General features: G+C 41.9%; 1 protein-coding gene across 1 annotated transcript; it reads left to right on the top strand.

Moving 5' to 3' along the window:
- The first annotated feature begins 80 nt into the window (after positions 1-80).
- On the top strand, positions 81-25,603 carry LOC119042498 (cytochrome P450 2J2). The gene is made up of 9 exons (XM_037136247.2): positions 81-372; positions 7,567-7,729; positions 10,284-10,433; positions 10,823-10,983; positions 13,753-13,929; positions 15,956-16,097; positions 18,483-18,670; positions 21,555-21,693; positions 25,173-25,603. Exons 1-9 carry the CDS (start codon positions 172-174, stop codon positions 25,349-25,351), a joined length of 1,500 nt encoding a protein of 499 aa, XP_036992142.2. The 5' UTR covers positions 81-171; the 3' UTR covers positions 25,352-25,603.

The raw sequence follows: 25,603 nt of genomic DNA, 5'->3' as shown, positions 1-25,603 counted from the left end.
GGTGGAGGGAGGAGGGACGGGGCCAGGCGAAGTTCCGGGACACAGTTCTGTGAGGCGGGGCCTGGCAGATAAGGAGGGGCGGTACTGAAGGGTTTGCAATGACAGAGACAGACAGGAACTTCACCTGCCCAGGGCACAGAGAAGCAAGAAGTTCGAGGCACGCTCTGGGCGATGGGCTCCCTACTGGCGGCCATCTGGAGGGCGCTCAATCCCAGCACTCTCTTACTCGGTGCCCTGGTCTTCCTGGTCCTTGCAAACTTCTTCAAAAGACGACGGCTCCCAAAGAACTACCCTCCAGGGCCCAGGAGTGTGCCTTTCTTTGGGAATTTCTTCCTACTGGATTTTAAGCGGCCGCATCTGTCCCTTCAGAAGGTAGGAGCAGGCTGAGGTGCTGGACCCCGAGTCTTGACTATGACCTGCAGGTGGAGGACATCCTGGGGACTGAGAGCAGGAGGATGGGTGGCTCTGCTGCTAATGCCAGTCCTCTGGTGAACCCCACTTTGAGCCTCGTTTTCCTCGACTGGCAGGATTTTACATGCCCTTTTTAGGGGTGAAATACTGTTAACTGTTTACCATTTGTGTGCTAGGCATATTACTTCAACTCGTTTAATGGTGTCTTGTTAAATATTCTCAGAACATCGTATTGTAATATGATGTCCTCTTTAGTATCAGTATCCTTGGGGGGAAAAGCTGTACTTTCCCTCTCTCCCTCTCGAATGTTCCATTTCCCACGTGTAAAGTAATAATACCACCTAATTCCTTACCAGTTTTCAAATGAATTTCTCCCACCACCAGGATGACTGAGCGCCTCCTGTTCTTCAAGCATCTGTCAGGAAGTAATTGTGCAATATGCTAAAATGTCTTTCCTCAGCTCAGATGTTTTTAGCGCTTAAGGATGTTTCTCCTTAACAAGTTCAGTCTCCATCTGAAGCCACTAGGAACTTTTAGGACCTCTTTTCACTTCTTTATAATAATCTCCCATCAGGGGTCCCTAACTGGGACCACTCTAAAATCCTTAAAATTTTTTCTCCAACATCTAACACTTTCTCAACAATCCTCAACTGGTTTTCTGCCTCTCGGCACAGGTTCCTTGCTGAGAGGCAACACTGTGACAGGTGGTGTTTGAAGATGAAATAAAACAGTGAAGGGTCAATAGTAACATGACTCATACCAGATGTGCAAAAAGATTAGTTCCCCTAGAAATGCCTGGAGCACTTTAAGCATGTGCCTATTTACTCAAATTGGGATGGGGAAGGTTTTATCAGTTTCTGGAAGGAACATCCAGTTGGTAACACTGGCAGCATTAGTCACAGAATTTTAAAGGTAGGCTCCTAAATCTCTATCCCAGTTTAAGAAATGCATTGTTTAATTTCCAAGAATTGGGAAGTTTTCCAGTTTTCTTTTGGTTAATGATTTCCATTTTGATTCCATTATGGTCAGATAACATACTTTGTATCATTTCAATTTTAAAACTAGGTTAAGTTTGGCTTTACGGATCAAGCGACACTCTCATGCATGCTTGAAAAAAACAAACAAACAAAACGTGTGTGCTGGATGTATATGGATTTTCAACTGTGCATTATGTCCAAGTCCCCAATCCTGGCTTTGTTCAAGGTCATCTGTATTCTGCTGTTGTTAGGCAGAGTGTTTAATATGTCAATTAGATTTTTATTGTTTGACTGTGTTGTTTAATTCTTCTATACCCTTTCTGACATTTTATCTATTGGTTGTACAAATTACTAGGAGATTCATGTCATAATCTCCAACTCTGACTACAGGTTTGTCTATTTCTCTATACACTACTGTTTATTTTTCCTTTATGTATTTGGCAGCTTGTTTAGGGGGTGAATGAAGGTTATAATTGTCGTGTTATCTTGGTGAATTGACTCACAAATTGTTAGGTAACATCCTTCTTCATCCCTGGTGATTTTCTCTGCCTGGACTTTAGTTTATGTGATATGACATAGTCAATGCAGCTCTTTTTTTCATTAGTATTCGCATGGTGTATGCTTCTCCACTTTCTCACTTTTATCCTACTTGTATCATTATATTTGAAATGTTTCTTATAGACAGCATATACTTGGGTCATCTTTTTATTTGTCAATCTCTTTTAATTGCTGCATTTACATTACATATTTAAGTATGATTATGAATATATTAAAACATAAGTCTGCCATTTTATTTTTTCCTATATTTCCTGTTTTTTATTCCTGTTTCTTCTTTCCTGTCTTCCTGTGGGTCACTTGAACATTTTTTCAAGAATCTATTTTATTTTACTGTTTTGAGTATATCCCTGTATTTTGTTGTAAGTGGTTGCTCTAGAGATAGCAATTTGCATACTTGGCTTTATTGCAGGGTCCTAGTCTCAACATTTCACCACTTCAAGTGGAATATGGATGACTTGTGACAGTTTAGGTCTCCTTAGCCTCCATGTTTTATAATATAAATGTCTAAATATTACCTCTACATACATTGAGAACCAGATGAGACAATATTATAATTTTGCTTTTAACTGGGAAACACAGTTTTTTCATTCAAGAGGAAGAGAATTTGCCATTTATTTACCCTTTTCTGTTGCTCCTTCCCCACTCCCAGTGTTCCGAGTTTTCTACCGTTACTACTCCTTATCCCTCAAGGACTTCCTTTAATCATTCTTTTAGAGCTGGTTTCTTAGAAAAACATTTTCTTCCCTTCTATTCATCTGATAATGTATTTCGCCTTCATTTCTGCAGTGCATTTTCAATGGATATAGAATTCTAGGTCTACAGTTTCTTTCATTCAACACGTTTGTACCACTTATTTCAGGCTTCCATGTTTTCTAATGAGACATCTGCTGTCATTTAAATTGTTGTATCCCATAAGCAACGAGTTGTTCTTCTCCACCTGCTTTTAAGAACTTTTCATGTGTTTTTAGTTTTCAGAGATTTGATTATGATATCGCTGGGTCTTAAATTCTTTGCATTTATTGGGTTGCCTGAGATTCTTGAATTTGTAGGTTTGCCTATTACCAAATTTGAGAATTTTTCAGCCATTATTTCTTCACATATTTTTTTCAACTCCACATGAAATTTTCTCTATTTCTGGAACTCTTGGACAGTGATGGCACAAATGTTAGACCTTTGGTTATTCTAACACAGTTCCCTGGACCTCAGTTTTCTGTTTCTTCCAGATTTTCTATGGATCTCTCTTTAATTTTATTGATTCATCTGTCATTACCCCTCAGCAACTGAGTTAGTCTATTATTTTTTTGGTTTAGATTATTGTATTTTTCACTTCTAACATTTCTCTTTGTATATTTCCTTTTTCTTTAAGAATGCTTACATTTTTATTTTGGAGCGTGTTTATATTTGTTTACCAAAACATTTATAATAGCAGTTTTAACATCTTTATCCTGTAATTCCAACATCTGTATCATCTCAGTATTTGTGTCCACTCATTAAAGTTGAGATTTTCTGTATTCTTGGTAAGGTGAATAATTTTAAACTATATCCTGGATACTTTGTGCATTATGTTATATGACTCTGGATACCATGTAAATCTTTTATTTTGGCAGGTTATCAATGGGTTTATGGTCAGAATTTTCACTTTTGTGGATTGTGGTCCAAATGTCAGTTTAGGTTCTAAACCCCTGCCGTGCTGTTTTGGTCTTCCACCCTCTCCCCACCTCTCCACATAGTGTGTTGCTTGTAAGAACCCCCACAGGACTTCATCCTCCATTCTCATCAGGCTAGAAAGAATGAGCACAGGGACAATGAGGATGGCTTGGTAGCCCCTTCCTTACTGTGGGGGAAATTGAAGTCAGAGATCTACCCATATCTGCTCCATGGAACATCATGCCTCCTTATTACTATACAAGAGTGGAAATCAGGAGTTCATGGGCCCCAGGGAACTCATGAACATCTGAATCTGCACGCATAACTATGCATGCATACAGGACTTTACTGGAGAGCAGATCCATGGCATACACTAAAGTCTCAAAGGATGCTATGACAAAAAAGTTAAAAAGCACTGTTACCAAGTTTCATTTCTTATTTCCTTAAGTTTCTTTTTGTCTTTTGCTTTATTGGAAAAAATACTTTCTGACTATAAAAGCAACAGACACACTTTGAGGTAGTTTAAAATACAGTTCACTGAACGAGAAACATTCTTCCCCCTCTGGCACCCACAACCCCAACACACACCCACACACTCACACATACAGACACACACACCAGCTCTCAGTAATTCCTCCATAGGACTTTGGTCTGTATCTTTTCATAGTCCTGTGTAATAAAAATAAAATGATGCTCATTTCTAACAGTTTATTTGGGCTTCTATATATCAATAAAATAACATTGAACTTTGGATACACAAAAATATTTAGAAAACATAAACAGAAAAAATTTAAAATATAATATAGATATTGGCAGAAAGGTGTTAAATCTTAGTAAAATACATAAGAGACTTTTCTTTTGTCTATGGGAATGATAGACAGATGTGTGGGCACATGTGCACACACACTGCTCAGGGCTGGTGAGTGTTCAGAGGAGCCGGACCTCCCACACACAGCTGGTGGGGCTGAGAATTCGTACACACTCTTCCTTTTTTTTAATTTCACTTCCTTGTGTCTTTGTCCTGATGGTTCTGGAGTTTAAGTACATAGATCAAGTAGAACCTCGCCCAACCTTTTTATCACTACCCTTCCACTTGTAATTGAACTTTATTCTAAATATTTATTTTGCTCCACCTAATTATTTAATTCTACATTTGAAAATTTCACCCCTCATTTGAATTTCCTGTCTCTTAACTATTTTTATTTGCCCCTCATATAGTTGCTATGATAATGCTTTTCTCTTTATTTTTCTATATTTATTTTTTAAATATAAGCCTGTGTTAGCCTTCCCAACCATCTTATTTTTAACCACACGCATTCTTTTACTGTCTGTTTTTAAAAGACTTGTTTAAGGTCATACATTAAAAAGTATGAACTGCCCTGGCTGGTATAGCTCAGTGCATTGAGTGCGGGCCTGTGAACCAGAGGATCAAGGTTCGATTCCCTGTAGGGCATGTGCCTGGGTTGCAGGTCAGTTTTCAGCAGGGGTCCCACCAGAGGCAGCCATACATTGATATTCTCTCTCTCTCCTCCCTTTCCCCTCTAAAGATAAATAAATATTTTTTAAAAGATTAAAAAAGTATGAACTATCTTACAAAGTCTTCTGAAATTTCCTCTGAGTTGTACATTTATTTCCATGTACAGCAATTAGCACAATGACCAGCACAGTGTATTTAACAGTTGTTAGGTATCACCAGGGTTTCAGGGGGTCCATTGACCTGTCCATGTTTGCACAGCTCATCATACCATAAAAGTTTGTTGTGCAGTGATCTTGGACTATTGAAATACAGGGGCATGGATATATCAGAGATGGAACTCCAAAGAAATTCCTTCAGTAAATGCTAATGGAGTGCTGACTACCTTCCCAGTACAGGCTGAGAATCTAGGTTGTCACTGAGGTTAATCGGAGATTTTCAGATGTTCTAAAAACATCCTTATTGAGTATTCTAAAGTAGTCAAGAAACCCTTCTGTAAAGCCTAAGAAGTATGTCCCAGAATTCAACAAGATATCCCTGTAGTTTCTTAGCAGCAAACTAACGAGGTAGAATCTTGGCTCTGCCCTTTCTAGCAAGACAGGGTATGCTGTGCTAGAAATGAACAGAGACTGATGGAAGACTCTGGCCCAAAAGAGCAATGGAAGGATTGAGTTCAGTATCAATTTTTTAAATTTATTTTTTATTGCATTTCCCATTACATTTTATCCCCCTTATGCCCTCTTCTGCCTCCACCCATCCACCCCAATTACCACACTATTGTCCGTGTCCAAGTGTCCTTTTTCCCTTTTTTGATTCCTCCACTCACTAACCACCCCCCAAAGTGGTCAGCCTGCCCTTTCTCTATGAGTCTGTCTTTACTTTGTTACTTCACTTCTTCAAGATGCCGCATATGAGTGAAATCATATGGTACTTGTCTTTCTCTGACTGGCTTATATGTTCTCTAGGTCCACGCATTCTGTTGCAAAGGGTAGAGTTTTCTCCCTTTATATTGTTGAGTAGCATGTCACTCTGTAAATATATTGTGGGAGAGGGGTGGTGGAATGTGACCAAATCCATTGTACTTGCTCCAATGGGCCTGATGGGGTCCAGGGAAATAAGGGGCTCATGGAGATCATGAGTGCATGGACATCATGGAGATGAAGCTCCAGGCACCTGGAGGAAATGGAGCCCTTCTATTATATCCCCTGCCTGCAGACAGACAAGCCCAGCGGACCAGAGGCAGGGACAGGGTTTACCAGGAGTCCTCTCTTGAATAGGCAGGTCAGGAAAGACTTTGACAGGTGACCACTCCCTGTCATTTAACCTGTCTTGTACACACCTGCACCTTTGTGCACACTCATGACACACCCACTCACCATTCCATTCTCCCCTCTGCCCCTCTCTCACTCTCACATTCACTCTCTCACTGTCACTACGCTCTAAGGACCCCACTAAACTCTGAGGTCCTGGTACCACCTCAGATGCACATTCTTTTCCTCGAATCTTACATAATGCCTGAAAAATCCTTCCACCACTCAATAGCTTTGTCACCTTGGCTACATTACTTTAGCTATGACATGTTTTCTTTTTCTGAAAGACAAGGGAAATCCTTACTACTGTAGGGTTTTGTGAGGTTGAATCAGATAAAAGATGAAAGTTGCTTAACATGGTACCCAGTGGCTGGGTCTGTCTAAGACCAGGAGTGCCTTCCTCCCACACCTCCCTGGGCTCTGGTTCTCTCTGTCTCCACAGATCACATTCATTCCTCACAAACTCCAGCAGCTATGCACCAGGTACCAGGAAACAAAGTGCCTTTCACATTGCTGCTCCCATTCTTTCACAGAACCATCTGATGGGGGGACCATATTCTGCCTTTTATAGCTGGGGAGCTGAGACTCAAAATAATGAGGCAATTTTCTCAAGAGCCCACAGCCAGTGAACTGTACAGCTACAATTCATACACAGCTCCAGAGCTGGAGTACTTTTCTGCACACCTGGCCCCAGCCCTGGAATGCATTCTGTGTCTTCCAGAGTGCATGTTGAGAAAGGGGACTTCTCTTTTGTTTAAACAGGCATGATTTAGTAAGAAATCCATGCTTGCTATTGCAGACTTACACTACACAGATGTCAGCCTTCTTTGGTGAGCCACAGGTGCTAAACTCTGTTCACTAGACTCTATGATGCTTGAGGTTAGAGCCCTCATTTATTTTATTATAGTTATATCTTTGTAACTCATTTTCATGATTGTGGAAGATGGTTACAAAATCCATATAGGTTGACCATATGAGAAAATGTTTCATAATGTATGTTCATGTCCTATAGTGAATTAAATCCATGTGTAGTGGAGAAGACGAGGAGAATAAAACAGGGAGAAACATTCCTGTTGGCTCAAAGAGAGCACACACCCATGCTCTCAATACAAGCCCTCCAGCTACACACTTCCTTCTTTCTTGGACACACAAAGATGTGCATATTCACATCTGACTATTTATTTTTCAGTATGTGAAGAAATATGGGAACGTTTTCAGCATGGAGTTTGGTATCTGGCCTACAATTATTGTAACTGGATTGCCCTTAATCAAAGAGGCCCTTGTCCACCAGGGCCACAAGTTTGTTGACCGCCCCATATCCCCCATTCGAGAGCGGATCTTCCAGAAAAATGGTAAGTTTCTGGACAATGTCAGATGTGTATGTTTAAAAATTCTAAGGTGTGTTAGTAATGCCTCTGTGGCTAGACCTCTCCAGCACACCCTACAGACCCCACCCATTATAAATTCCTGCCTTTAGTGGAAGCTTGATGCTCTCATCTCCCTACAAAGGTTCCCTCTCGAAGGATTGTGCTGGATCAGCCCTAATGTCAGGGATTTAGAATAAACTGAGTCTCCTGGGTGAACTCACTGTCACACTTTGAAAAACTACTGACCAGACTTTGATAAACAATGCAGTATTCCATGATGCAGAGAAAGAGCCAATACTTTCTCTTTTTCTGGTCTCTCTTCCACTAGGATAAGGGATGTGGATCTGCTTCCTTCTGCTGGTTTGGCCATTTCTCCTTCTTGACTGTAGGTCCTTATCCTTCATCATTAAGGTTGTATCCACAGGCTATCTCACGCCTTCCAGTCTACACTAGAACAGTTTGGCATGGCATGAATAGTGTAAATTATCATTAAATGAACTTAAACATTTGAAAATCTAAATAAAAACTGAAATTTATTACTCTATCAAAGCACAGTTTTTCAGATGCTTCCCATTCCTCTTTGAAACATTTTATCTATTAACTTTACATCCATCTACTCTATTATTTGCAATGTGAAGCACAGTGCTAAGCACCAGCAATAAAACAATGAGTAGGACAGATAAAATCCATGTTCTTCTATAAGTCAAGTTCTATTCAGAGAAAAAGACTATTAACTAACTCTAATAATTTAGAGCTGTCTTGTAGATATATGCAGAATGCACTTATTAGGGTTACCTAATCTAGCCCTGGGATTCAGGGAAAACTAATGTAAGTGACATTTAATTTAATGAAGTCAAGAAGAAATCAGCCATTGGGAATAGAATACAAGAAGTCCTTAAGGTGAGAAGAAGCACAGTGAACTTGAGGGAATGAAAAAGTGGCCAATGTGGAAAGAACAGAGATCAAATGGAATAATTAAATGGAGATGAAGCTGCAGAGGTTGGCCAGGAAGAGTTTATGCAAGTTCTTGATAAGGATGTTGGGTTTTATCCTAAAAACAAAGAAGCTCTTAACTGGTTCTCAGTAGAGAAAGGAATTATCATATAGACATTGTACATTTTAAAAACTTGTTTTGGTTGCAATGTAGTGACTGAAATAAAGGAAGCAAGAGACTGCTGCAGCACTTCAGGTTAGAGAACGTGGTAGCTTGGACTAGGAAGGTAGCAAGATAGGACAGTAAACTAGGTTGAACTGGGACAGTGGCAGTGAAGATACATGGCTTTAAGATATTCAGGAGGTAAATCCGGTAGGACACAATGACCTAGAAGAAGGGGGAATAGGGGAAGAAGGAAGTGTTTAGGTAGATATCCAAACAGGTATATGGATGGAAAGAAAGGTGTTTGGAGGACAAGGTAAGTTTGCTTGGGTGGGGAGTTGTATGGAGAAAAGCATGAATTCCATCATGGAGGTGCTGAGTTTGCAATGCCTTTGAAGTTGGTGAAGCCAAGCAGACAGTCGTATATCTGTGTATGGAGCTCAGAGATACAAATTGAAAGTCACTATCAATAGATGTTATTTAAATATTTAGGTGTGAGATTTCCAGAACTGGAGTATAGGGTAAGAAGAGAAGACCTTCTCTCAAAAAACTCCATCATTTCACAACTGGGTAGAAGATGAACTAGCCAGAGATATGGGAAATTCTCTGCTTTCAGAGAATTAAGAAAAAAATCTGGGAAGTCTAGCGTCCTAAACACCATTGGAAAAGAGCGTTTCAAGGAATAAGTGTCTCATGCTGCTGAAAAACCAAGTAAGATGAGGTTAAAAAGTAACCCTGAATTTGACAGCAAGGAGGGCCATTTCTCTGAGAGGGTAGAGCCAAAGTCAGACATTAAAAGGAATTCAAGAGGGCTCTAGAAGTGAAGAAATGAAAGGAGTGTGGCCTTACACATGTTATACAAGAAGTGATGGTCTGTTGAACACAACAAGATGCTGTCTTTTCCTTTGCACAAGATATTCACTGCTCTGGTTTCTTCAGTCATTTCTTTACTTATGAAGGTTCACCATAGTGGGATCTCTCCTATGAAACCCTTGCCTCTTTACAAATATGGATTTTCTAACTTCACGTGCATTCTTAGTGTGTAGCACAACATAAAACCTTAAATATAGCTATGTGACTAGTAATCAGAGCATGGACTTTGAAGTCAGGTAGATATGCTCAGCTGCTTATTAATCCTGTGTGTGTCTTTGCAAACCTTACTTTATTATTTGTGCCTCAGTGTTTTCAGCAAAGTTGGAAAGGGGTTGATAATTTTATTTACCTCCCCAAGTTTCTGTACTAAATTACATAATGCATAAAAATACAAACGTGCCTGTTATTGCCACCAATCAGTACATGTGGGCAGTTATATTCATTGCTCTGGGATGATTGTTCTGAATGCTGTCCAACTGCCCAATGACCTTTTCCTTTCTACAGTCTCATACACGTTCCAATTCCATATGTTGGCTTTCTTTTCATAATGCTGGCTTTCTTTTTTTTCAGGACTGATCCTGTCCAATGGCCAGATATGGAAGGAGCAAAGAAGGTTCACCCTGACAACACTAAGGAACTTTGGCTTAGGAAAGAAGAGCCTAGAGGAGCGCATACAGGAGGAGGTCCATCACCTCACCCTGGCAATAGAGGAGGAGAATGGTGAGTGTCCTCCTCTAGGACAGGTGCAGCAGACTGTGGCCCTTTCACTCACTGAACAGATACATATTCAGTATTTATGTGCCTGTCCTGTGCCCAGCACTATATTGGGCCCTGTGGATATTACTGAACAACTAACCTTGCCCTCATGCAACTCTAGAAGTAAGCACAAGAAGAAGGGCACTAAAGACATTATTGATTTTAAACTCCAGTCATTCGTCCGACTTCCTAGGTACTGAGTGAGCACATGCTGTATGTCTGACCCAGTCTAGGGTGCTGTGGCCAGAGCCTCAGGTGTGTTTCTGTCCTCAGGATGTCATATGTCTTGTGGACTCTCAGTAGAACACAGCAGCAAACCAATCTCAAAGATATACATTTTCTTCCACATCCAGGACAGACTTTTAACCCTCACTTCAAGATCAACAATGCAATCTCCAATATTATTTGTTCCATCACCTTTGGGGAGCGCTTTGAGTACCAGAATGATCAGTTTCAAGAAATGCTGAAGTTGCTGGATGAGATTGTACGTCTGGAGACGTCAGTGTGGTCCCACGTGAGAGTTTCTCTTTAATTTCTTGGGTAAAGATGCTGGGGCTGATGTTGGGCATGGGTTTTTTTTAAGCTACCATAACCCTTTAAAACTGAAATCAACGCAATCTTATTTGAAATAAACCTGTGACTATAGCATTTTAGATAACATAGGCAAATGTTATCTAAATGCTGTGTGCAAAGACATTTTTAACATGCATGGGAAGCAGTGAACTTCACATGCCATACACTTGTGCACTTATGTTGTTTTATTTAAAAAGACCAAGAGTGCCTTTGCCTTTGAGTCCCCCATCCATGTCCCTCCCTAACCCAGCTACCTCAGACCTCCTGTCTCAGAAGTTTTCTTCTATGCTTGGCCTCCCCCTGGGCACCCTGTTCTGAGATCCATCTGTATTAGTTGCTCTGCTTAAAAATTCTGCATAGGATTCCATTTTATGGGTATGCCACTCTTTGCCATCCTCTTCTTTATTGAGAGACACTTGGGTTATTTCCAGGTTTTAAATGTTAGAAGTAAACCTGCCGTGAACATTCTAGTACAATTGTTCATGTGGGTGCATACAGTCATTTCTCTTCCATACATAAACCTGAGCATAGAAGATGCCAGGTTTCCAAAGCTCTTACTCTGTTTTTATGCCCATCTGCAAGGTATCATCAGTCTCCTAATTTCATAGGGTAGAGGCATTTGGGGGTCAAACTTTGCCCCTTCATTGTTGGGCCCTGTACTCCATGTCGTGGGGCCTCTGAGTCTGTCAAAAACTCTATGAAGCCCCTTGGTCTCTCAGCCACTGTTCTGGGTTTGGAAGGCATGTCTAGGTAAAAAGCAGCCCCAAAGCTTGAGGTAGCCTCTCAGGTATCTAGAAACAGGTCATTTTTCATTATTCCTGACAACCATCTTTGCCTGGAGCTCTATGGATCCATTACAGCAAATGGATAAAGATGTTAGTGTGAGTCCTGTCAGGTGCGAAGGCCACAGTGAGTGAGCTGTTGTTTTTATTATTATTATTGTCAAAGGTTTTTTTTTTAAATTCCTTGTTCTCACTTCCATACATGGTAGTCCCCAACTCAGCAACTCCATTTTTGCACTTCTTATTAAAACAAATGCCAGGACGTCATGAGTGTTCAGGGTAGGTACCCAGCTGACTTTCCCCAGGAAAATAAAATTTCTAAAGGGTTAAGAAGGGTCAGCAGAGTAGGGTTAATAACCATTTCTTAGAATCCCAAAATAGACCAGGTACTTTGATAGAGAACTACACATACTTTATCTGAGTTAGTTTTCACAGCAGTGTTTTAAAGGTGAAATGAAGCATCATGGTGGATGCAGGCAGATATGAGAATGTGTGAGCAAATCCGCATAGTTGTGCGTTGGCCCTGGGTTAGCTGCTTAGTGGACCTCATGTCATTTGGCCACCAGCATAGCCCTGGGGCCCCAGAGGCAACTAGTTGAATGAAGAAATGACAACTTACATCCTCCTCCTCATTATTATTATTATTACCAAAGTATCATAGGTAGAAAGCAGTAGAACTATTAGCCAAACCTAATCATGTCATAATTGTAGGTGATTTTCCATTGTGCTATGCTATCCATTTTATACTACATTATTATTATTAAAGAAAATATATTCACAACCATCTTTATTTCATGAAAAATGAAATAAGGAGATTAGTGGGGACAAACATATTATATATACATACATAAATATACATATACACATATATGTATATATATATAACTTGTGATATATATACACATATCATAAGAGAGTATTAACTGCCATGAAGAAAAATTAGACAGGAAAAGGGAATGGAAAGAGCGTGACAGGGGTGCTACTACTTAGGGAACATCAGGAGAGGCTGCTCCAAGTTCATGACATTTGGGCAGCACTTGAATGAAGTGAAGGGGCTGGGGTTCCAGAGCTCTCAGAGGAAGTGCCTTCCAGCTGGAAGGAATAGCAAATCCAAAGGCCTTTCCTGCACACACCCTCAATGTCCTTACAGAGACCAGAGGGGCAGCCAGGAGAAGGTGAGGTGGCTGGGAGTGACAGGAGTGTACAGGCGCCTGCTCCTGTAGAGCTTCGATGCCCAGAGAACAATGCAGCAGTTTACCTGGGCGTCTCGGGGAGTCATTGAAGAACTGATAAACAAAAAGTGAAATGATCCTCTTAAACCAGCGATTTTCAACATTTCTCATCTCATGGCACATGCATACTAATTATTAAAATTTTGCAGTGCACCGAAAGTATACATTTTTTGCCAATCTGATTAGAATAGGTATAATATTGATTCATTCACACTGGACAGCTATTGTGTTGGTTTTTGTCTTTTTTAAATTTTACAGTCTAAGGAAAACAAATTCTGTGCCTCTGACTAAATAATGAGGTATTGCCTGTTTTAAAAACTGTTGCCCCACACTGGTTGGAAATCAATGGATTAAACTGTTAAATGATCACTCCACAGTTCTGTAGCAAAAGACTGGGAACAGGGATAAGAAAGGAATCAGAAAAACTATTAGAGGCTCTTACAGCGTCCGAACAACAGACGGTGATTTGTTAGAGGAGACAGAGCAGTTGCGGTGGTGACAAATTATTTCAAACAATACATTTTGGATAGAGCTCTGAAATGCTTTGCTGGGGGGATAAGAAGAAGGATGAGAGAGAGAACAACCAAGGTCCAAGTGTAGGCAAACGAGAGCTAGAAAAAGAACATTTCTGCTTTCTTAAAAAGTAGGAGACTGGGACCATGACGTCTCCATCATTGTTCTGTTTCTCTTGATCAGCTCTATACTACTTTTCCACGGATAATGCACTTCGTTCCTGGACCCCACCAAGCACTCTTCAGCAAATGGGAGAAACTGAAATTGTTTATTTCTCATGTGATTGAAAAGCACAAGAGAGACTGGAATCCTGAGGAGACAAGAGATTTTATTGATGCATACCTCAAGGAAATAGAAAAGGTGAGGAAACCACAGTTGTTTCTTGGGCTGTGCTTTTGAAGAACAAGTGGAGATGTACGGGTTCCCTAGGGATGCTGTAACAAATTAACTTAGTGGCTCACAACAGCACAAATTCATTCTCTTCCCGCTCTGGAGGTCAAAAGTCTGGAAGCAGTTGGAATGGGCTCAAGTCAAGGTGTTGGCAAGGCTGGCTCCTTTGAAGGCTGCAGGGGAGAAGCCATTTCCTTGACCCTTCCCGCTTCTAGAGGTTGCCTGTATTGCTTGGCTCCTGGCCCTCGCCTTTATCTTCAAAGCCATCAGTTTAGCATCTTGTCTGCTACCATCCTTACACCTTCTCCTTACAACACTCTTGCTCCTGTGACTGTATTGGGCCCACTGGGATTCTCCAGATTATATTCTCATATCGAGACCCTCTACTTAATCATACCTATGAAATTCCTTTTTTCCACATAACATCTACTGTTTCCAGAGATTAGACATGGACATCTCTGGGAGTCATGATTGACCTTACAACAGGGGAGTAGACATACAGGCAGGATTTCACAGAGTGTAAAAGCAGCATTAACTTTCTCTGGCTGGTGTAGCTGAGTGCATTGAGTGCTGGCTGCAAACCAAAGGGTCACTGGTTGGTTCGATTCCCAGGGAGGGCACATGGCTGGGTAGTGGGCCAGGTCCCCAGTAGGGGGCATGTGAAAGGCAACCACACACACGTTTCTCTCCCTCTCTTTCTCCCTCCCTTCCCCTCTCTCTAAAGATAAATAAATAAAATCTTTAAAAAGAGAGAGTAGCATTAACTTAGGATGGATGAGGCCATTAGAAGTAAAAATAGGGGTTTGGTGATATTTGGCTTGAGGCCTTGGGAATGCCCAAATACTGCCTGTCATCTTCTAGTCTCTGCCCTCTCCCCATATCTGCAGGTGCTGTATAAAAAAAGGAAAAATAAGACTTGAGCCTCAAAGCTTTTTATTATTGCTTGGATCTCTGCCCAATTACCTACTCTTCTCTCTTTTCCAAGTACAGAACACAAGGAAAACTGAGTCAGACGCCAGAGTTCATCCTCAAGACTTAAATGGGACCCCATATTGCCCACTTTCCAACATTATAGGGAAGAAATGGGGTGGGGGACCAAATTGGATGTGTAGCAGTTAAATCAGTACTCCTTCTGACGAGTATACTTCATTGCATTAGTTTCATAATTTTTGACTATCCCATTATGTGGTCCTCTTGTGGAAGTTGGAGGAATGGTGGATTTCTTCCCCGTCCCCTTTATTATTCCAGCTTATTGGCATGGTATTAATAGAAACACTGGCTTCTGCTCAGAGGGGAGACTCCACATGCTCTATGGTGCGCAGGTGTGGGACTCACAGGAAGAGGAGTGTTGACAAAGGGCGCCTTTCAGAGCAAGGTGGTAATGATGACGGGCTGTCCTAAGGAATGCTTGGTGGGTTCAGAGAGTTTTCCCCTACAAAAAAAGATTCACTGAGAGATACAAAACTAGTTGTATGTAGAAGAACTAAATTATTGTTTCTAGTATCAGCATAAATATTTGTTGAGTGTTTGCTGTACACCCTTTTCTTCTCATATGATTCAAAATCTCTTCTTCAGAGGCATGTTTTGTTATTTCTATCTTATAAAACAGGAAACTGAGGCACAGACAGGTGAAGTAACTGGCCCTGTGTCACAGAAATAGTGAACACTATGGCTAATATCTGAACCAAGGACCATCTCCCCACTGAACTAATACCTTCTCTCTCTGCTGTACCAATTGCTTCATCCAAACTATAGGCATTAAAAACTAGTTTTGATTTCCATTCACCCAAACTAACGAAAGCTTCCAGCACTTGGGGGGGGGGGGACTGTGTTAACAATATTACTGTAATGAGACTCTGCCTCCTGAGGAGACCAAAGGGGAAAGCCCTGCCTCCTAGGGCCCCCTCCTCCCACAGACTCTCCCTAGAATGAAGCCCCTCTGTATCCTGGTGACTGAGAACCCTCTAAATCCACTAATCAGCATGGTGCTTTCTAGCATATGGGCAATGCTACTTCCAGTTTCCATGAGGAAAACCTCGTCTGCACCACCCTGGATCTCTTCTTGGCTGGCACCGAGACAACTTCAACGACTCTGCGCTGGGCTCTGCTGTACATGGCCTTCTACCCAGAAATCCAAGGTGAGCATGTCAGTGGGTGTCCTGAGCCAGCACACAGTGGTGTCTCCTGGGGCACGCTGCCCCGAAGGTGGGAGCAGAAGATAGCATGGTAGACTGGGAAGATGGATAGGATGGTCACAAGGCCGTGCAGACTTGAGAATGGGCACATTCGGCAATTATTCTGTCGTGATTGTGATAGGTCATCCTAACACAAATATAACACAGAGCTCCTGCTCTCAGGAAACACAAAGTCCAGCAGGAAAAACAGTGAAGTGATTTGACATTGTGGTGAATTCCAGGAGAGAGTTACATTCTCATGTGAAATTTTGGTTGTAGGCGAGGTTAATGTCAGACAATACAAAAGGAAAAAAATGGCAGGAAAGAAGAAAGGAAGGAAGGAAGAAGAGAGGGAGGGAGGAAGGGAGAGAAAGAAAAGAAACCTGGTCCTAGCCTTCCCTCCTCTGAAGTTATGTCTTCCATTGCCCTGGAGATAGTGTTCAAACTTCTTAATCTGAGAGATCATGCCCTCTGGTGTGCCTCTTACTTCCTGTCCAACCTCACCTCCACCCACGCTGCATGGTGGCCTCACTAAATCACATGTCATTTTCTTTGCATTGTCATTGTTTATGCCTCTGTGTCATCACACCAGCTCTTGCCTCTACAGGAATGTGTTTCCTTAATTTTCTGCCTGGTAAACCACGAGCTCTGCTTGATGAATCTGCTAAATACTACCTCTCATTCCATGTTTTCCCTGTCCCATACAAAATGCCTAGCACTCTCTCTCTACAGATGACCTAACGCACCTCCGTTGCTGTGTGTATTGCACATCAGTTATACATCTCCCTCACAAACTGCAGTTCATTCAAGGACAGTGACTGGTAGAACCACTTTTCTTTTTCCAGGTCCCAGAAGAGAGATCAGATGTGTTATTATACAGTTTTTTAAACTGTGGGTAACACTTTATAAAAGGGATATAGCATGAATTTAGTGGATCGAAACCAATTCTTTTCCTAAAATAAAAATAGAAGATCAGAGAGCTTCCCATGTACTAAGGATAAGTGTGTTTATAAGTGTGTGTATATATATTCCCTGAGTAACAATGGAAAATGACTTTGCAACTGTGAATTACATTATTTTGTTAAGTTTAAAAGCTGCTTAGTTAGGATACAGACTTGGTCTCTGTAATAGAGGCTCCAAAATAATAATGGCTGAAGATGACAGCACTTCACACCCATGTTCATAGCAGCATCAGTCACAGTCTCCAGGAGGTGGTAACCATGTCCATCTATGAAAGACAGTATGAACAAAATGTGGAGCAGAATGGAATCTCACTCAGCCTTACGTAGGAAGGGAAGTCTGACTCATGCTGAAACATGGATAAACCTTGAGGACATCATGCTAAGTCAAATGATCCAGTCACACAAACACAAATACTGTGTGATTCCCCTACGTGAGGCATCAAGAGTAGTCACATTCATAGAAACCGAAAGTAGAATATTACATGCTGGAGGCCCCGGGAAGTGGGAAGAGGGAGGAGTTTCATGGACATAGATTCATTTCTGCATTTGAAAACGTTCTGAGGATTGGTTGCAGAACAATGTGAGTATACTTAACACTATTAGATTGTACACTTAAAAATGTTAAAGTGATAAATTTTATCTGATATGTCTTTTACCAGCATTAAAATGTTAAATGAACAGTAAAAGAATTATAGGATAGAAGCTTATTGCTCTCAGGTACAAAATTTGAACCACCCTCTGCAGAGCCCTTTGGGCTCCACCTCTCCGGTGTGTTGTCATGTTCAGTCTAAGATGATGCCCTCACTGCACTGACACTTATTGCTCCCCACAGAGGCTGCTTTTCCACCATGGAGAAGGGACCAAGTGGAGGGGCACCTGCTAAGTATTAAACGTTCCTCCTGCACACAGTCCACTAGTCAGAACTTAGTCACATGATCACCCTTAGTCAAAAGGGGAATCTGGGAGATGGAGTCTTTGGCCTGATAACCAGGTATTCAGCTAAAACCTCTATTGTAGAAAAAGGAAAATAACATATTGGGGGGTGATTAGCAGTTTCTGTTATTATTTAAGTGCTCACCTCAATCAGGTAATATGAATCTCAAAGTATCCCTAAGATGGAGGTAGATTTAGCTCACTTAAAATGAAGAAGAAACTGATTCTGAAAGTGTTTAAGGAACTTGCAGCAGTAACTTTGTAGAGTAAAAACGTTCACCGAGAATTGTTCCATCCCACGGCCTGATTTCCACTCTCCATCTTCCACCTTGAGAAACAAGAGCACATAGAGCCCCCTGTGGTGGTTGGCACTTTCATCCTCATTACTCCATTCCTTAGCTTAACCAGGCTCAGGGAAAGTTATAAAATAATAGCACTTTCTCTTCTTTACAAGAAAAAGTACAAGCTGAGATCGACAGAGTGCTTGGCCAGTCGCAGCAGCCCAGCATGGCTTCTCGAGAGTTCCTGCCCTACACCAATGCTGTTGTCCATGAGGTGCAGAGAATGGGAGATATCCTCCCCTTGAACGTGCCCAGGGAAGTGACAGTTGATACCACCTTGGCTGGATACTACCTACCAAAGGTAATTAGGGACTCCAGCCTCAGATCTTCAAGGTCCTCTTTTTAAATGACAGGAAACTAAAATAGAAAATTGACATGAATTGTTGTGCTAGGGAATCGCTTAAATGGGGAGCGACATATATTATTCCTGCTTCAATACTAAAATATTTCTTCATGTGTGGCCTTTAGAACATTAGTTCAACTAGATATTAACAGTTGTTATGGAGGGGAAGGGAGATTCCTAGGTCAATATGTGTAAGCAAAGATTGGGTTTTCTTTGCTGTGGGATTTCTCTATTCTTACTATAAAATGTGTGTTGTGAATCTTTGTGGAGATATAGCAGGCAGCCATTTGTAGTCAGACTTGGCCATGGAACTTTCTCCTTTGCCTTGGTAGAGCATCTTTCCAGACTAAGGACCTGCCACACTTATTATGGAAAATTCTGCTTCACAATCCTGGGGCTATAGAATAGTGAAATATAAAGGGTCAACTGAGACCTCCTGGGGCAATGTCTGACATAATATTCCCACAGATGTTTCAGCTTTTACTTGCAGCCCCTTGGGGGTGGGGGTGGAGAGTCTGTCCCACAAGAGGAACCAATCTAAGTGTGTGCCTTATTCAGTGTCAAGAGAGAAAGGAACTAACACTTACTAAGCAGTAATTATGTCCCATAGAATACTTAGGTTCTTTCAGAATGCTTAATCAGTTCTCAGTTTAATTGGTTATTTCTATTGTATAAATTGGGAAATCGGGGCTCATGGTGATTCAGCTTGTGTAAGGCCTCTCAACTACCATGTGATAAGAACTGGGTTCAAGAACCAGATCTCTTTTGATACCCGGGCTCACCTTTTTACTACTACATCATGTTCTTTACACAGGAGTTGTGTTACTTTGACCTTAAATGAGTCATCTTGGCGTTGCTCTCAGTTCCTCCCTGTTCAGTGCCTTGTCCTCAGGAAGAGAATTCTCTGTCCTCCAGGTTTATAATCTCAGCAGACAGCTCTCTTGTGCCCCCTGGTGTCCTCTCTCCACACTGCACATTTACAGCTCACCACCTCGGTGTGAGCTCACCACCTTGGTCAGCCTCTGTGGGTCCATTCTGGTTGTCTCTGTCCCTCTGCATGTGTCCTACCTGGAGACAAGCTTAAGAGATAGAACCAGGAGGGCTTACCCGTTGTACACGTTTGGTCACTGTCCCTGCAGACCCAGGGAAAGCAGCTATGCCTGCAGCTTTTACATTCACTGATACTTGCTGATTCCAGGTTGTTGGCTGAGGTCTAAATTAATTCACAGGTGCTGCTTGCATTGTTGTAGCAATTCATTTAAGTTCCAGGGAACCATCCGAGCTCTACCCCTGATTCTTAATGCCAAGTTAAATAACCGTCCTGAGAACTGAGAGACCTAAGTTACTACGTAGTGGAGGTGAGGAGCCATGACTTAGATGCCAGATAGGCCTGGTTCAAGTCATGGCTCTACCTCCTTCTGTTACCTGACTCTGGGCATGTTATTTAACATCTCAGAGCTTGTTTTTTTTGTCGTTTGTAAAATGCATGAAAACTTTTCTCACAGATGGAAGTAAAATGAGACCACGCGTGAAAAACATTAAATCTAGAGCTAAGTAAAGAAAGTATTAAAATAGCAGTTATTCTTAATTAAACCAGCAAATGTTCATTGAGCACCAAAATGCTCAGGCCTGAGAAAACGACCCTGAGCAAAATAACCACATGACTACACACTTGGAAACTCTGACAGCTGCCCCTGAAAACACGCACAGGTCTCTGTGCACACGAAGGCTGCCTGGAGTGGGGAGTGGGAGCAGCAGTGGTCCCAGGAGGCTTCCACAGGAAGTGATGTTTGAGCTGAGGACAGCAGGATGCTCAAGGCTTAGCTCAGTGACAAAGGAAGGAAGAAAGACATCCAGATACTGTAAACAACATTTAAAAAGGTAGGGAAATGAGTGGGAGCAGAGCTGTTTGAGACGCTGAAAGAGGCCAACGCAATGGGAGGGCAGGCAGAGAGAGAGTGGCCCAGACAGGGGCCAGACAATGGCTCTGTCACCTCAGAGTGATGGGAAGCCAATGAAGGGTTCTCTCAAGTTTAAGGTATAGGTGGCTGGGTAGATGGGTATGACATAAATTAATCCTATATTCAAAGCCCACTCTGGTTTCAGAGTGTGGAGCAGATTGAAGACGAGAGGACAGGGGGCACAGTTAGACAGCTATTACAGGAGTGTAGACAGCAAGGTGGTAGCCTGGACTACAAGAGCAGACATAGAATGGAGAAGACAGAATCGAGAGAAATCTGCAGTAAAATCAACCAGCCTCACTGAAGAATTACATGAAGGCACAATGAGGGAAAGGAGGGCTTAAGGTAGACTCTTAGGTTCCTTGCCATGTACTTGCATGGATAGTGGTTCCTTTTACTGGGTGACCTGATGCTACTGTGAAACCTCCTGTGCAGTGTAGTAGACATTGGGAAGAAGAGAATGGGGGACATGGAGTGAATGAGACACCTTTTACCTTGCTAGCTCTGCCATCGTTACCACTTTGGTGAGCAGCTGGATTGATTTTGGTACAGCACTGACTGGCAAAGCTCTGACATTGCATGTTCTTTCTCAAGTGCTACACTGCCTTGTCCCTGTGGAGAAGATCCATAATCAGCCAAGGGGAGCCCCACCTCCCTAGTAAATTCCCAGAAGCCATGTGCTGTACATCATTGGAAGCTGTACCATGGCAAAGACTAGGGCCCAGGGTGGGTTGAAGGGGGATGACTGGGCTCAGAAGATGGTGGGATTGGAAGGGTGAGGATATGGTCGGACTCTGGCTTGAGAGCAGGGGACGTCCACCATGCTGCATAGGTGTGCTGCACAGGTGAAGCCCGTCCTGAGTCTTCCCTGCCTTCTCCAGGGCTCCATGCTTATTACCAATCTGACTGCACTGCACAGGGACCCTGCAAAGTGGACCACCCCTGACACGTTCAATCCGGAGCATTTTCTGGAGAATGGACAGTTTAAGAAAAGGGAAGACTTCCTGCCCTTCTCATTAGGTGAGTTTGAAAACAATGGGAGTGTGTGAATCCACAGTTCCTCTGCCAGGCCTTCCCTGCTTTTCTCCCCATCATCCTTTGCTCTTCTAGTTGGAATATCTCCACTTTACATAGTCCTGCCCAACGTGACTCCCTGTTACTGCTGTTACAGCTCAGGATTCCCAGGGCTGGCATCGCTTCAGGCTGCCCTCACTTCCTGAGCCCTTGCTTGCCTCTCATGTGGACTTGAGCTTCACTTTGTTCTCTCCCCCACAACAAAGGGACAGAGACTCAGGCCTCACCTCTTGCTCACAAAACAACTGGATACTTCCCATCTTTATAGAGTTTTTCAATGTTTCAAGTTCTTTTTAAGGGCTACCTACTCACATGGAATTAGAGCCAATTTTTAATATAATAAGGGGATGGGGAGAGACAAGGAAAGGAGCTACTGCTTTTATCATCATGGGCATCGGGAGAGACTCTGAATGCCATGGCTGGATCTGATGGGACTTTATTCTGTATGTGTGCCCCTTTGCCTCTTTAAATTGTAATCGTTCTGTATAAATCCAGGTAATATATTTACACGGTAAACTACTTGAATGGTGCAAAAGGGGTTGCTGTGTCAAGTCTCTCATTGGCAAGCCAGCCAGTTCCAAAAGGCTGTTATAACGTGGTAAAATGAATAACAGAATGTCTTAGTATATTTCTTAGTGTTGAATTAGGTATTTTTCATGGATTATTTCAAGTAATTTCCCAGTTACTTAGTTCTAAAAACATTTCTTGAGCTACTGTGTGCCAAAAAGTCAGCCATGAGGATCTGAAAATGAATGAAGTAGAAAAAAACAACTGTTTTTGTTTAGTGCAACTTATAAGGTTCGTGGGACTGTCACCACTGTAGAGATAATGACATTGAACCTTAGGGGTGTTAACTGGCAGCTTTTTATACTTTTCTTTTTCACACTATTTTCCTTTTTTGCATTGACTATGGATTACTTAGGGAGAAAATAAATTATTGCACACACAAGAGAGGTAGTCCCAGTGACTACTGTGTGTGTTGGAGCCCACTGGGGTGAGAAGGGCATTTGCAGAAAGGAGGGAACAGTGGAATCCTAGACCGGGCGTCAGAGAACATGCAGGATGAGGCAGGGTGTGCACAGCATGGCAGTGGCAGTGATGGAAGAGAAGTTATATACCCAGGATACTGCTCCAATAATAAACATATTGAGGATAATGGGAAGAAGTTACAAATAGGGGAAGGGAGATAATAGAATGAACTCTGTGGTGTTGGATTGAAATCGGATGTTACTGATATGAACTCATATTTTTGATAAATAGGTAGGTACATATAAAAGTAAATAACATAAACACGGATGTATATATTTAAATATATACTCACACTATGTACATACACAGGTTTCCAGCTCTACCCATGGACATGCCCTGGGAGCAACACCACCTTGATACCAACGAGCTCATCTAATGCCCAGATGTTGGTTTCTGCATAATGTTATCCCCTGAAAGGAACCAGGATTTCTGGTGTAAATGGCTGATTTTAGCCCAGGGGAGGGAAAGCACAAGCTGAACTGGAAAATATTTTTGTGCCCCAAATTAAGAAAATACCAGCTTGAATGTTCATTTACTAGACAAATCCCAAGTATCTTGAGATCAAAACACTAATTACAAATTTTACCTCTTTGAATAAAAATAAGAATTTGTGATTTCATAAAACACAAATAAATGAATGAATAAATAAAGTACGAAGCAAAGGAAGCTTTTTCCTTTAGTACAGATGCTAAATAATAATGCACAAGGCATGATGTAATTTAAAAAATTCCTGACAGACAACCATTAGAGTAAATAGTAATTTGGACAAGAAAGAACAATGAAAACTTGTTCATTGAGAATTGGTTTATTTACATAGTCTCAAGGTAGTATTTATTAGTTGCAAAAGGAAAAAGAATAATTTTACAGGGGAGAATTGGTAGACACCACCGTAATGGTGACCAGTAAGGGGACAGATCAAAACATGTCCCACCTGACGGAGTGAAGAGAGAACACAGCCTCACTTGTCTGATCTGGCCACCAGGGAGGCCTGACCTCACAACCTGAACCTAATCCAGAGGCAACATGAGAGACAGTTACCAAATAATGCACTTGTCATTTTCAAAGGGGCCATAGTCATGGAGGTTGAAAAGTCACGTCCTGATGCTAAACTGGACCCTTTTCTAAATGAAGGACATTATTGGGAGAATGGAAAAACCTGATTAAGGCCTGAGGAGAAGATAGATGATGGTGATTTCCCGATTTTGTGGTTATGTCGGAAAATGTCCTTGTTTGAGGGAATTCATACTGAAGAGGTCATGGGTAATGTAGGCAATTTACTCTAAAGGAACCTGGGACAAACAAGTGTGTTGTATTGTTATTCTTGCAAGTTTTCTGTCCATTTAAAATTACTTCAGAATAAAGGGCACAATGTGGACAGTATCACAGAAAACAACTGTAATACACAGAAAGCTATTTTAGTAATGCTAGCACCAAATGATTTACTTGCAGGAGTCTTTTAACTTGCATTCTTCTAGGTATTTTTTTTATTACTAATGACACAAAGTTACAGATAAGCTATTTTACAGCTAGAATGTTTAATATGATCCAGCAAATGTATTAAGATATTTTGTTTTGCTCTCTATATTATTATTTGGATTCATTGTGTAGCTCAGGAAATACACAAAACACAGTTCCCATGTTAAACACACATTTCCACTAATGCCTAGAGAATTTAATTTGCGTTGAATCACATGTCTAGAAAGTAGAAGGAGTTGCATTTGAACTCTGTTCTCTGGCTCCAGTTCTGGACTCACATACCCAGCCCTCAATATGGCCCAGACAAGGCCAAGTGTGAGCCTGGAGTAAAGGATCCAGCCTAGGGCTCACGTTAGAAGCAAAGGCACTTTGGGGGAAGGACTGTCAGGCATCAGAACTGTGGGAGGAGGGGGCTGAAGCAGTTCCCATGTACAGGGCCATCCATGTCAGCAAGGTCCCTGACCACTAAGGAGGAAAACGTGACCTAGGGGTCAGATGCTTATACTCTAGAAACGTTGCTCTGACATTACTGCCTTGTACTTTTACATAGTACTCTTCTAGGGACTGAAAGAAATGAACTTTTTTCTGCTTTGGTCATTGGTGTTTGCTCATTAATTTTTCACAGCCTGCAGGCTAGACCCCCACTTTCCAGGTGAACCCAGGCCTCTCACTTCTGTCATCACCTACACCTGCACCTTCACCTGCCTGAGCCCTGAAGGCACTGAGAGGAGTCCACACACACGTGTTCTGTGTTTTGCTTCAGCCCAGTGGTGGTCAGATTACACAAGCCTCTGTACAGAAAGCCCCAGGGCCTAGAGGCCCTTCCTCTGTGAAGTTTTGGAAGATGTAGTAGATTTCAGTCTCTGCTGGGCACTGACATGAGCTGGAAACATAACTCGTCTTATGTTCTTGTCTTTCAGGAAAGCGGGCATGCCTTGGAGAACAGTTGGCCAAGGCTGAGCTCTTTATTTTCTTCACCTCCCTTTTGCAAAAATTTACCTTTAAGCCTCCAGACAATGAGAAGCTGAGCCTGGAATTCAGAATGGGCATCACCCTCTCCCCAGTCGACTACCGCATCTGTGCTGTTCCTCGGGCATGAAGGTGGGAGGGAAGGAGAGGGGAAAGGAGAGCAGGAAGAATGGGCCTGTCCTGTGAAGGCTCCACCACCTGCTCTGAACTGAGGGAGCGCAGTGGAGTGGCTTTGAGCAAAGAGGGCAGGCGCTGGAACCAGAGGGAACTGGATTCAAATCCAGTTTTATCTCCTCCAGTGTAGCCTTGAGCAAGTCATGTATCTTTAGAAAACACTACCAATGATATTCCTAAAATAAAAGCAATCACATTAGGCTTTGAA

Source organism: Artibeus jamaicensis, unplaced genomic scaffold (assembly GCF_021234435.1).
Source record: "Artibeus jamaicensis isolate MK-2021 breed Jamaican fruit bat unplaced genomic scaffold, CSHL_Jam_final scaffold_1019, whole genome shotgun sequence".
Classification (NCBI taxonomy): domain Eukaryota; kingdom Metazoa; phylum Chordata; class Mammalia; order Chiroptera; family Phyllostomidae; genus Artibeus; species Artibeus jamaicensis.
The sequence above is the reverse complement of the archived record's forward strand: the minus strand, read 5'-3'. Positions and strand labels throughout refer to the sequence as shown.

What these genes read in the sequence shown, in the direction of transcription:
- LOC119042498 (XM_037136247.2), top strand. Translation starts at nt 172, where the DNA reads ATGGGCTCCCTACTGGCGGCCATCTGGAGGGCGCTCAATCCCAGCACT. An exon ending in GCGGATCTTCCAGAAAAATG is followed by an intron (nt 7,730 to 10,283) that starts GTAAGTTTCTGG and finishes CTTTTTTTTCAG; the next exon opens with GACTGATCCTGTCCAATGGC. An exon ending in AGACGTCAGTGTGGTCCCAC is followed by an intron (nt 10,984 to 13,752) that starts GTGAGAGTTTCT and finishes TCTCTTGATCAG; the next exon opens with CTCTATACTACTTTTCCACG.